The 13190-nt window shown below is 44.8% G+C and overlaps 1 protein-coding gene across 1 annotated transcript; it reads left to right on the forward strand.

Annotated features, from left to right (window-relative positions):
- The first annotated feature begins 1750 nt into the window (after positions 1-1750).
- On the forward strand, positions 1751-12315 carry selenbp1 (selenium binding protein 1). Its single transcript, XM_073466816.1, has 12 exons — positions 1751-1803; positions 3736-3789; positions 3987-4099; positions 4223-4408; positions 6081-6201; positions 6416-6598; positions 7262-7443; positions 7904-7982; positions 8129-8250; positions 8331-8423; positions 8744-8862; positions 11290-12315. The coding sequence occupies exons 1-12, from the start codon at positions 1800-1802 to the stop codon at positions 11450-11452; spliced, it is 1419 nt and encodes a 472-aa protein (XP_073322917.1). The 5' UTR covers positions 1751-1799; the 3' UTR covers positions 11453-12315.
- The last annotated feature ends 875 nt before the right edge of the window (positions 12316-13190 follow it).

The following is a 13190-nucleotide window of genomic DNA, read 5'->3' on the forward strand; positions in this document are numbered from 1 at the left end:
TCAGAAACATTTATATGAATCTTTGTGTTTGATCAGCACGTTGCAGTGGAAATCCTCCTTTGTGAGGTTGAGTTACTAATTCTCAGAGGAATGTTACTCAGCGTGATAATCAGATCTTTAATACCTGCAGCTTGGAGAGAAGATGCAGTCTGTAAAATGTTTCTGACTTAAATACAGAGGTTACAAACTTCACGACAGTCATGAATCACTTCTTCCCAAAACAACGCCCCCTGGTGTTTGTGTTGATCGTGTCTTTCAGGACGGTGTAAATGTCATCATATGATCCTTCCTGTAACACCTGCACCTCATGACTTTCTGACACTTACACCTTAAAGGGGAATCTCCTCCTCTCACATCCTGACATGGACTTTACAGTTCATTGATCAATGAATGGAAAACTATTTAATTTCTCACAACATCTGAGATCAGTGAAACAAACAAGGTTTATCAGCGGACGTATTGATGAGGGAATTTCTTTACTCGATCGTTCCCACAAATCAAGTATCTGTCGGCTGTAAAGATTTTTTTTATAAAATCACAAACTAATCAGACATCATGAATTAAATGATGATGAGCTCCTGATCATGTTTCTTACTTTAGACCACAAAGATACTGAATGACTGACACACTGTATTTCTATATAAACTCATGGGATTGTTCGTGTTGAACACTGAGAATCAGAAGACGGTTTTTATCTGCGGATCATTTTCAGTCTAAATGATTTTCACTTCCTGTTTCTGACTCGAGAACTGGTGGAAAAACAAACGGTCTGACAGGAACATTTCTTCATTTCTTTCTTCATGTGTGAAACCAAGTAAAACACGTTTCCACAGATGTAAACAGTCAGGAAGCTGCTTACAGTCCGCGGTGTCTCCGCGTGTAGCAGCAGTCCAGATAAAGACAAAGTCGTGACGCCTTCACTCAGTTTAAACAGGTTAATGTGAGAAAATGAAGTCAGTGTTCAGACATTTTGTCCTTCAACAGTGGACTTTGTGTAGAATGGCTGTCAGGGAATCCTCCTCGTTGAGGTCGAGAGTTGCTAATTCTCTGAAGAATCGACTCAGTGATGAATCCGATCTTATTAAACACGGAGAGAAGAAGCGTGTCTGTCGTCTTCACGATGTTTCTGACTGAAATACAACAGATCAGAGGACACAAACTTTACGACAGTTGGTAATTACTCCTTCCCAAAACAACGCCCCTGATGTTTGTGTTGATGTCTTCAGGACAGAGACACTGATGTGTTGTTGGACAGTAAATATCCTGAGGGGAAGTTAATCTCCTCCTCTCACATCCTGACATGTTCTCTACATCACATTGATTACTGAATTCAGAACTATTTAATTTCTCACATTCCGTCTTCATCATGTAAATTGTCCAGTACTTGTTTCCTCCCACTGCTACCAAAGAATCCGTTTCCTCAAAAATTACACTCAGAATTACGAGAGGTCACGACTATAAACTGGATCTACGGACACGTCAGCATCACAACACAACCTGGAAATACACACCAACAATAAACTCTACAATCAAATATTAATTAAATAAGAAAAAAACATTAGTAACATGAATCTGAATGAACTGACTGAGAGCTTCACCCTCTAACTAAACATTTGTGGGTAAAGCAGATTTATATATATATAAAGGGTTAATATGTGGAATGTGTGGCCACAGTGTAAAAACTGCCCCTCGTCTCTGATTGGCTGTGTGCTGATATGAAGCAGTCAAACTCCGCCCTCTCAGTTCTGTTTAGTGGACCTGTTCTGAGAGAGTCCAGACCGTCAGGATCAGCCTCAGACATGGGTGAGCTCATTTTCATTATTTTCATTATTTTCTCCCCCCTCCCTCCCTCCCTCCTGTCACTCGGCCTCTCTTCAGCTTCTGTTTGTCTCAGCTGCTTAAATCTCACGTTTTTCTCATGAAGTCTGGTTGGAGCAGAGCTGCAGCTCTCAGCAGGTCTCTGCTGTTGACCTTTGCTCTGGTTCCTGAGCTCTGTGTGAGAGAGAAAAGGTGTTTCCTGCAGCTGCACAGTCTCAGTCAGCTCAGGAACACAAACTAAAGGTGCAGTGCGTGAAATCTAAAGGACAGTTAAAGATTTAACCGATGAACTTTTTTTTCTGTTATTTTTTTCTTTGTTGCCAATAAAAGCAGAGACTTTATTTACACGTCTGTCAGAATAAATATGAATTATCCTGCAGGAAATGTAACATTTACAAAATATCAAAGTGAAGTTGTTGATTTTTGGAAACTTTAATCATGTTCATCAGTTTGTGTGCAGAAACATTCACATCCTGCGTGAATCCAATGCACAGATGAAATATTGTTGCCACTGAGTTTGTTTCTGCAGGAAACATGAAATCACATGAAAATGAACATCTGGCTTCAGGTGCTTCAATCAATAACTGATCAGAGCCGCTCAGGGTCGATTCAGCTCAGCTGTTCTGGCTGCAGGAATATAATCTGCTCACTATCAATTGTGTTTGATTAATAACTCTTGTTTTAAATTAAATCTGTGGCGCTGCTTCTCCTCGTCACTGCCCTGAACCAGTTTGAGTTTATTTCAGTTAATGATTACATTTCAGCAGGTCAGTGGGCTCGTGTGGTGACTCTGTGTCTGCTGTCACAGTTTAATAAATCACTTATTATATATAATACACTTGATTTACAATTAAATCATTTCAGGAAAAAATTAAATAGAAACACAACAGAATAAAAAGAAGAAACAGTGAAATAATTAGCAGATGACACGTCAGAATACAGACTGCTGCAGTGATGTCAGAGGCTGGCCGAGTGTGTCGTCTCTTCTCATTGGATCATTTTCAGCTTCAGTCTCAGTAAACATTTGTTTTATTCTTTAAAAAGAGAAAGTTTGAGACAAAAAGACCTTTTAAATGCGGCTGTAGATCATTTTCCAACAGTGTTTTGTTCACATCTTCAAATAATTTAGTTTATGACTGAATTGAAATCATTTTTATGTTTTCCATATTTTGGTGTGTTCAAGGACTCTTTGACAAACAGGAGTTGAGACTTTTCTGTCTATAAACCAACTTCGAGCTGTGCAAAGGATCATGGGAACTCAAAACTGTTTCTGTCTCTCAAATATCCGACAGTCCTTAAATGCAGCTTCAGGGAGGGTTTTCAAAATAAAAGATGGTTCTGCCAAAAATTAATAATTCAAATAGTTTTTGATTAATTTTTTTATCCAAACTGAACTGAGAGCAGAAAAAACAGCAGTCTCCTTAAACTGGCAGTCAGAGAGAGAGAAAGAGTGTGTGTGTGTGTGTGTGTGTGTGTGTGTGTGTGTGTGTGTGTGTGTGTGTGTGTGTGTGTGTTATATAACAGTGTAGGTTACATTAGTTCACATGAATCTTCTCGGTCTGATGATGAAACCTTTTTTTGTTTGTTCCAGCTGTTGAATCGTTTCACTCACATAAATCATGTTAATAATCATAATAATCATTACTGACATGATTTTAACTCTTTGTGTTCAGTGATTATAGATAAAAACCCGTCAGATCACATCAGTCCTGTTGGTCTGAAGATGTTTTAAAGCTCCTCCTGGTTCAGTTCTGTCTGGTGCCCCTCTGTGAATCAGGACTCTGCTGGCTGGTCTCCAGTCCTGGTTCAGGACTAAAGGAGTGACTCAGCTGACAGGAAGAAAAACAGTCCAGCAGAGAAACTGTGACCTCTGACCTCTGCGACCTCTGACCTCTGTGACATGTTGTGTTTTCTCAGCCAGCTGTTCAGGATGTGGACCAGGATACCGCAGCCCACTGGACGCCATGAAGGGTGAGTGTTTGTGTCTGTGTGTGTTTGAAATAACGCTTCAACATTTAGCGATTTCACTGAGTCGTGATCAGATATGAAACCCTGGCAACTCATTAGCTTAGCTTAGCATAAAGACTTGAAATGGGGGGAAACAGTTAGCCTGTCTCTGTCCACATGAACTCACTCTACAAGAGTTTTACTTGTTCTTCCTGTTTAAGGTCCTCGGGAGGAGATCGTCTACCTGCCCTGCATCTACCGCAACACCGACATCCTCAAACCTGACTACCTCGCCACCGTCGACGTGGACCCGAAATCCTCCACCTACTGCCAGGTAGAACGAGTCAACCAATCAGCTGCGAGATGACCTTCTGCTCCAGTTTACTGTCTTCTTTGAGTGTAAATCAGTGATTTCTCTACTTTCACCTGTGGTGACCTTTGACCTCTGCCCTCGCAGGTCATCCACCGACTGTCGATGCCAAACCTTCGCGACGAGCTGCATCACTCCGGCTGGAATGCCTGCAGCAGCTGCTTTGGTGACGCCTCCAAGAAGAGAAACCGTCTGATTCTGCCATCGCTCATCTCGTCCAGGATCTACGTGATCGACGTCGGGATGAATCCCCGAGCGCCGCAGATCCACAAGGTACGGACAGCATGCCACCGTTGAACACAGGTCAGCCAATCAGAAACAATGAAGTAATCACTGCATACATGAGTGAGTGTAACGCCGACCTGATGACACTAAACTGACGCAGGATCAGAAAGTCAACTGATTATCAGGCTTCTATAAAAATCCAACCTTCAGCTCGATGTTAGAGGACTGACATGAAAACATTCGGCTCAGTGAATCTGAAGGTCACTGCTTGTTTCTATGATGAATCTATTTTTTAACCTGGACGTGAATCACTGCCAGAAATTCCAACTTCACTGTTTACACAATGGAGATGGAAACCTCACCCGTGAGTGATGGACTCCAGATTCACTGTGTCGTTATGTTCGTTGTAGTGGTCTGATAAATAAAATCTGTTCACAGAGGAGCAGAGAGACTGAGGAGGAGGAGGAGGAGGAGGAGGAGCAGGAGGAAGAGTCCTGAGTTCAGACTGGATGATAAACACTCTAACAGCTGCTGTTTAAAAACTTGGACTTGCTGATGTGGAAAAAAAAAATGTTGCTCTGTCCGATAAATCAGAAAGCAAACATGTCAGCGTTTATTTATCAGCCAATCAGATTTTAATAAACCATTGAAGAAGAGAGGACGGTTACTTGTTGTGTCCTCTGATGCAAACTGGGAAATTTTACAGCAGGATGTGAGTCAGCATTGCCCAGTCGGACCTCATGGTACTCCCTTCAGGTCAGTACGAGATCACAGCTGAAGGAGTTCAAGTATCTCAGAGTCTTGTTCATCAGGCTGGGATCATCCAGCAGATCTGTACCACGTCAGCACAACAGGGCCGTTGTTTCGGACTATCATCGCACAGAGACCACAACCTCAGTCCTCAGCTGAGTTTCTGGTCTTGGCTCCAGTTTGCTTGGTGGGTGGAGGAGCTCAGATATCTGTCCTCCTGGACAGCCCCTTGTGGACTTTAAACTGAACAGGTCCAACCAGAAGGAAACTTAACTATATATCCCATCTGGTCTTGGAACAACTTTGGGTTCGCCAGAAAGAGGGAAAGGAAATTTGGGTGACCTTACTTGCTTAGCTGCGAACCTGAGCCAGTCTTCAGCCAGTACCTCATGGTTCTAGGTTCTGATCCCAGTAAGACTGCCAGTAAGTAACACAAGATTCTTGATTCCTATCCTAGTAAAACTCCAGTGAGCAGCAGTTAAGATCTGGAGTCTTAATTGGGGCAGAACTGAGGATCCTAATTTACTTCCTGGAGTCTTCCCTGAGTCTGGAGCTTTGTTTGTACTGGGAAGACATCAGGGTTCTTAGTTCTGATGGCTGTAGGACTTAAGTCAGTAATGCAAGTATCACAGTGCCAATCCGAATAAAACTCAAGCCAGCACGGAAAGGTTCTAGGTTTCAATCCTACCAAGGCTCCAGTCAGCACAGCAGTTAAGGTCTGGAGTCTTAATGAAAGCAGAACCCAGGACCCTGATCAAATAACTTAATGATTACATGATTCTTGTGGAAAGACCTCAGGGTTCTTTTTTTAGTAGGACTTCAGTCAGTTACACAAGGGTCATAGTACCAGTCCCAGTAATTGTCCAGCCACTACCATAGGGTTGTGGGTTCTTATCCCAGTAAAAATCAAGGTGAGCAGCTGAAGCTACTGCTGATTACTTGTGTTGATGTTATATCACTGTGTCTTCAGATGGTGGAGCCTGTTGATCTGTACTATAAGTGTGGCCTGGCAAACCCTCACACCACCCACTGTCTGGGCAGCGGTCAGATCATGATCAGCTGTATGGGAGACCCTTCCGGCAACGGCAAAGGTGAGACAACCAGCAGACTGGATCATAAATCAGCCCACCTGTTCAGATTGACCAGCCCTTAAGTAAAAGAATGTCAAAGGAACAGTCGATGATTGTAAAATCCTCTTGTTCAACTAGTCATGTACACTATGAGTGACAAACTTTCCCTCTTCATTGTTGTCGTAGCGTCCTCTAGTGGACAGTTGATGTGTTAGACCTGCTGTCGTCCTCCCAGGTGGTTTTGTCTTGCTGGATGGTGAGACATTCGACGTGGTGGAGAACTGGGAACATCCGGGTGAAGCAGCACCCTTTGGGTATGACTTCTGGTACCAGCCTCGACATAATGTGATGATCAGCACTGAATGGGGGGCACCCAAAGCTCTTGTTGGTGGATTTAATCCAGTCCATGTCAAAGAAGGTGAGTCAGGAGGAACATTTCAACGTCATTCCTCTTATGATGTCACAGAAATATCATCGACACGCTGTTATCCCAGACCCTCAAGGTTTTAGGTTCTGAACCCTGTCAGACTTATTGATCACAGTAACACAGGACACAGGATTATGATCCCAGTAAGACTCCAGTCTGTCACTGGGGCACGAGGATCTGATCCTTTTCTTTTCCTCTTTAGTCTATGTCCACAAGATTTTGAGTTTCTTTTTCACTAAGACTCAGTTGTACTGCAGGTTTTAGATCTCAGTAAGATTCTGGTCAGGAACACAGGGCTCTACTTTATCATCCCACTAAAACTTCTGACAGTACCATAGGGTTCAGGGTCTAATCCCAGTAAGACTACAATTAATGCAACGGAATTCTAGGTTGTTCTACCAGGAAGATTCTAGTTGGTATCGCAGGATTCAAGATCCCAGTAAGACTTGAGTCTGTACCACAGGGTTCTCTGTTCCAATTCCAGTAAGACTGCAGGGTGTTCATTAACTGAGAGAACTTCATGTGATACAGGAAAGTAAAAGACATTCAGCACATAGTTCTATACCTGCCCAGAACAATGTCCAGCTCTCTCTTGCACCTTTGGACAAACATCAGACCTCAGCTCATACGAGTTCACTGTTGTTGGTTTCCCAGGTCACTACGGCAGCTCCCTCCATGTTTGGGACTGGACTACCCACAGGAAGCTGCAGACGCTCGATCTGGGTGAGGAGGGTGCGATTCCCCTGGAGGTCCGATTCCTCCATGACCCCAGCGCCACCGAGGGCTACGTGGGATGTGCTCTGCGGGGAACAGTCTTCAGATTCTACAAAACACCCGTCAGTATCACAGGTTCCAGATCCCAATAAGACTGTCCACCAGTGTGCTAGGGGGGTAACTGGGTAAACGATTATGGGTGATACTTCTGGTGCTTGGTGGAACAAACATAAGTAACAAAGTATGATTATAACTGACGCACCGGCATAACTTTCAAGGCTTTAGAAGTGTTAGCAATGTAGGCTAAGCAATAGTAATAGGACTGTTTGTTGTGGACTCTGGGTCTTCATAGAGCTCTGTTGATTCGTGATCAGTTGGATCTTTCTCTGAAAAAAAAACAGTTGTGATAATAAGCTATAAAACTAAATTATCTTGAACTTTAGACTGGTTTCCCTCAGCCAGGTGAGAGGACCTAAGTACAGGTACAACCCAGAGAAGAACTGAATACAGGTAGAACCCAGAGAGGTCCTGACCTCAGAGTGACCGACAGTCTTTGAAACCAAGGAATCTGTGTGTTCTCAGAAAGGTGACTGGACTGTAGAGAAGGTGATCAGTGTTCCCTGTAAGAAGGTGGAAGGATGGGTTCTGCCAGAGATGCCAAGTAAGACTGTCTGTCTGTCTGTCTGACTGACTGTCTGTCTGTCTGTCTGTCTGTCTGACTGACTGACTGACTGACTGACCGACTGACTGTCTGTGTGTCTGTCTGTTTGTCTGTCTGTCCGTCTGACTGTCTGTCTCTCTCTGCAGGTCTGATCACAGACATCCTGATCTCATTGGATGACCGTTTTCTCTACTTCAGTAATTGGCTGCACGGTGACATCAGACAGTATGACATCACGGACAGGAGGAACCCACGATTGGTCGGCCAGGTCTGAATGTTATGACATCATTCATGCTATGAACAGGTGAGAGCTCAGAGTGAGACAGCTAACCTGTCTGTCTCCTCCAGGTGTTCTTGGGAGGAAGTATCATCAGTGATGGTCCAGTCAGAGTCCTGGAAGACCCAGAGAACCAGCCGCAGCCCCGCCCACGCATCATCCAGGTACCAGGGACAGGAGGCAGTGAGACAGACAGTGAGACAGTAGGCAGTGAGACAGGAGGTAGAAAGACAGGAGGAGGTGAGACAGGAGGCAGTGAGACAGGTGGTAGAAAGACAGGAGGAGGTGAGACAGGAGGCAGTGAGGCAGGCAGTGAGGCAGGAGGCAGTGAGACAGGAGGTAGAAAGACAGGAGGCAGTTAGACAGGAGGAGGTGAGACTGGAGGCAGTGAGACAGGATTATTATTATTATCTATCTGATTTATTATTGATCTGTCTCTCTCTTTCTTCACCTGTCTGTCTCTCTCTACCTGTCGCTCTCTCAGGGGAAGCGTGTCCCTGGTGGTCCTCAGATGTTACAGCTGAGTTTGGACGGTCGGAGACTTTATGTGACGACGTCTCTCTACAGCGGCTGGGACAAACAGTTCTACCCCGACATGATCCGGTCAGTACTCTCACTACTGCAGTACTCTCACTACTGCAGTACTCACACTACTGCAGTACTCATACTACTGCAGTACTCTCACTACTGCAGTACTCTCACTACTGCAGCACTCACACTACTGCAGTACACACATTACACACTCTACTGCAGTACTCACACTACTGCAGTACACACACTACTGCAGTACTCTCATTACTGCAGTACACACACTACTGCAGTACTTTCACTACTGCAGTACTCACACTACTGCAGCACTCACACTACTGCAGCACACACATTACACACACTACTGCAGTACTCACATGAGGTCTTTAATAAGGTCAGCAGGAATTTGTACACTGACAAAACTTCAAATAGCAAAACAGGTCATCTGAGTCTGTCTGTCTTTCTGTCCTCCTGTCTGTCTGTCTGTCCTCCTGTCTGTCTCTTTCTCTGTCCTCCTGTCTGTCTGTCTCTCTGTCCTCCTGTCTCTCTGTCCTCCTGTCTGTCGGTCTGTCTCTCTGTCCTCCTGTCTGTCTGTCCTCCTGTCTCTCTGTCCTCCTGTCTGTCTGTCTGTCTGTCCTCCTGTCTCTCTGTCCTCCTGTCTGTCGGTCTGTCTGTCTGTCCTCCTGTCTGTCTGTTGGTCTCTCTGTCCTCCTGTCCGTCTGTCTGTCCTCCTGTCTGTCTCTCTGTCTGTCTGTCTCTCTGTCCTCCTGTCTGTCTGTCTCTTCCTCTGTCCTCCTGTCTCTCTGTCCTCCTGTCTGTCTCTCTGTCTGTCTGTCTCTCTGTCTCTCTGTCCTCCTGTCTGTCTGTCTCTTCCTCTGTCCTCCTGTCTCTCTGTCCTCCTGTCTGTGCTCTGTCTGTCTGTCCTCCTGTCCGTCTGTCTGTCTGTCTGTCTGTCTGTCTGTCTCTCTGTCCTCCTGTCTGTCGGTCTGTCTGTCTGTCCTCCTGTCTGTCTGTTGGTCTCTCTGTCCTCCTGTCCCTCTGTCCTCCTGTCCCTCTGTCCTCCTGTCTCTCTTTCCTCCTGTCTGTCTGTCTGTCCTCCTGTCTGTCTCTCTGTCCTCCTGTCTGTCCTCCTGTCTCTCTGTCCTCCTGTCTGTCTATCTGTCTGTCTCTCTGTCCTCCTGTCTGTCTCTTCCTCTGTCCTCCTGTCTGTCCTCCTGTCTCTCTGTCCTCCTGTCTGTCTATCTGTCTGTCTCTCTGTCCTCCTGTCTCACTGTCCTCCTGTCTGTCTGTCCTCCTGTCCCTCTGTCCTCCTGTCTGTCTGTCCTCCTGTCTGTCCTCCTGTCTCTCTGTCCTCCTGTCTGTCTCTCTGTCCTCCTGTCTGTCTGTCCTCCTGTCTGTCTGTCTGTCCCTCTGTCCTCCTGTCTGTCCTCCTGTCTCTCTGTCCTCCTGTCTGTCTCTCTGTCCTCCTGTCTGTCTGTCCTCCTGTCCCTCTGCCCTCCTGTCTGTCTCTCTGTCCTCCTGTCTGTCTATCTGTCTGTCTCTCTGTCCTCCTGTCTCACTGTCCTCCTGTCTGTCTGTCCTCCTGTCCTCCTGTCTGTCTGTCCTCCTGTCTGTCCTCCTGTCTCTCTGTCCTCCTGTCTGTCTCTCTGTCCTCCTGTCTGTCTGTCCTCCTGTCTGTCTGTCTGTCCCTCTGTCCTCCTGTCTGTCCTCCTGTCTCTCTGTCCTCCTGTCTGTCTCTCTGTCCTCCTGTCTGTCTGTCCTCCTGTCCCTCTGCCCTCCTGTCTGTCTCTCTGTCCTCCTGTCTGTCTGTCTCTCTGTCCTCCTGTCTCTCTGTCCTCCTCTCTGTCCTCCTGTCTGTCTGTCTGTCTCTCTGTCCTCCTGTCTCTTCCTCTGTCCTCCTGTCTCTCTGTCCTCCTGTCTCTCTGTCCTCCTGTCTGTCTCTCTGTCCTCCTGTCCCTCTGTCCTCCTGTCTGTCTGTCTGTCTGTCTGTCTGTCCTCCTGTCTCTCTGTCCTCCTGTCTGTCTCTCTGTCCTCCTGTCTCTCTGTCCTCCTGTCCCTCTGTCCGCCTGTCTGTCTGTCTGTCTCTCTGTCCTCCTGTCTGTCTGTCTGTCTGTCTGTCTGTCTGTCCTCCTGTCTGTCTCTCTGTCCTCCTGTCTCTCTGTCCTCCTGTCTGTCTGTCCTCCTGTCTGTCTCTCTGTCCTCCTGTCCCTCTGTCCTCCTGTCCGTCTGTCTGTCGGTCTGTCTGTCTGTCCTCCTGTCTGTCTGTTGGTCCCTCTGTCCTCCTGTCTCTCTGTCCTCCTGTCTGTCTGTCCTCCTGTCTGTCTCTCTGTCCTCCTGTCTGTCTGTCCTCCTGTCTGTCTGTCTGTCCTCCTGTCTGTCTGTTGGTCCCTCTGTCTGTCTGTCTCTCTGTCCTCCTGTCTGTCTGTCCTCCTGTCTGTCTCTCTGTCCTCCTGTCTCTCTGTCCTCCTGTCCCTCTGTCCTCCTGTCTGTCTGTGTGTGCAGGGAGGGCTCAGTGATGATGCAGATCGATGTGGACCGGGTCAGTGGAGGTCTCTCTGTGAATGAAAACTTCCTGGTGGACTTCGGTAAAGAGCCCGACGGTCCGGCTCTGGCCCACGAGGTCCGATATCCTGGAGGAGACTGTACGTCCGACATCTGGCTGTGAGAACATCCGAGTCCACACTGAGGAGACCGAGTCCAATCACACACAGAACCAGAAAGTTTCAGGTCCAGCATCTGTTTCAACTTATCAACAATGTTATTATTAATGACTCACTGACACATTATTGATTATCATTAATGACTCACTGACACATTATTGATTATTATTAATGACTCACTGACACATTATTGATTATTAATGACTCACTGACACACTATTGATTATTAATGACTCACTGACACATTATTGATTATTAGTGACTCACTGACACATTATTGATTATTATTAATACTGCATTCAAAACGTAGTAAAAGTACAAAGTATAATTCAATATATATTCTCACAGAACCAGAAATAAAATTCTGTATTTTATAATAATTTTTTTATGTTTTCATCTCTTTAATGTTTCTCTTTTAATTTCTTTATCGACTGAAGCTTTCAGCAGCTGAATCTAATAATAATATGATTATAATAATATAATACATAATAATGTTCTTATAAACTATTTGTTGATTCATATTTTGCATTAAGAATCTAAACTTGCAGAGTAACTGGAGAATGTAATGGAGTAAAAGTATGAAGTAGCAGAAACTGGAGATATTTGAGTAAATACCTGAAAGTTGTACAGTATAGTACTCGAGTAAATGTACTTAGTTACATTCCACCTGCTGTGTGAAGTGAGGTGACATAAACGTTCCTGTGAGTGAGATTCAGGTAACGAAGGGACCAATCAGCTGTCAGCCTGACGCTCAGGTGCATCATGACCCACCTGTGACTGACCTGCTGTGACCCGTCGGCCTCTGTAGCGCCTCCTGCTGGTCAAACTGTCAACTCACCATGTGTCAATAAAGTTCACCTTGATTCTGCGTCTGTGTCGTCTCACCTGCACATCAGAAATGTTGCTTCAGTCGTTTGATGCCAAGAAAAGTTTCCACTTCAAAGCAGCATATTTTATTTGATTGTTGTAGTTTTCTTTACGTCTCGTTCATGAAGGAAATGAATGAAACAAAACAAAAGTGAGACGTTTGTCAGCTGATCATATGAAAACGCCACTAAATGAACCTCGAGTTAAGATTTCTTATTTTCTCATCGGCATCTTATTGATGAACAGTAAAGCAGAATATGTATTGATCCTCAGGCTGTCAGGCAGACTAATCAATAAAAACACCTCAAAACAAATATCAGAAATAAATTAATGATATTTTACAATATCTCAGCTCAGATCCATAAACTCTGAAGGTCCGACTGATAACTGAAGGTGAACAATCATTAATATGTTAGAACTTATTGATTATGATCATCAAACATCTGAACTGATCTGAAGTCAAATCGTCAATTGAGGAAAACATGTTTGATAAAGTAATCTGATTCTTTACTTCAGTGAAAGTAGAAATACTTCATCACAGGTAAAACTCATAATGTTCCCTGAACAGTAGAATCAGAAGTAAAAGCACTCTCGCTGCAGGAAAAAGACCTGTATTGATCCTATTTATATATCTGTATTATTATTATTGATCACAAAGTTGTGATCGGTGTGAAGCTTCTTATATTTTAACTGATCAAATGTTTTGTATGTAAAATCAGAATGAAACATGAAACATAAAGAACAAATGTCTGAAACACACCGAGAAAAGAATCAATAACATAATAATATGTTTTCAGTTCCTCCAGCTGTCACATCGAGGCAGGAAAAGTACGACAGTTTACTGCAGCGACACATTTTACAAAGTCTCCAAAAGTA

The sequence above is a fragment of the Pagrus major genome, chromosome 5, assembly GCF_040436345.1.
Source record: "Pagrus major chromosome 5, Pma_NU_1.0".
Lineage (NCBI taxonomy): Eukaryota > Metazoa > Chordata > Actinopteri > Spariformes > Sparidae > Pagrus > Pagrus major.

Bases quoted from the DNA above. Each gene is read 5' to 3' on its own strand.
- selenbp1 (XM_073466816.1), top strand. The intron at 6,599-7,261 runs GTGAGTCAGGAG...TTGGTTTCCCAG, and splicing joins TCCAGTCCATGTCAAAGAAG to GTCACTACGGCAGCTCCCTC. The intron at 8,424-8,743 runs GTACCAGGGACA...TCGCTCTCTCAG, and splicing joins CCCGCCCACGCATCATCCAG to GGGAAGCGTGTCCCTGGTGG.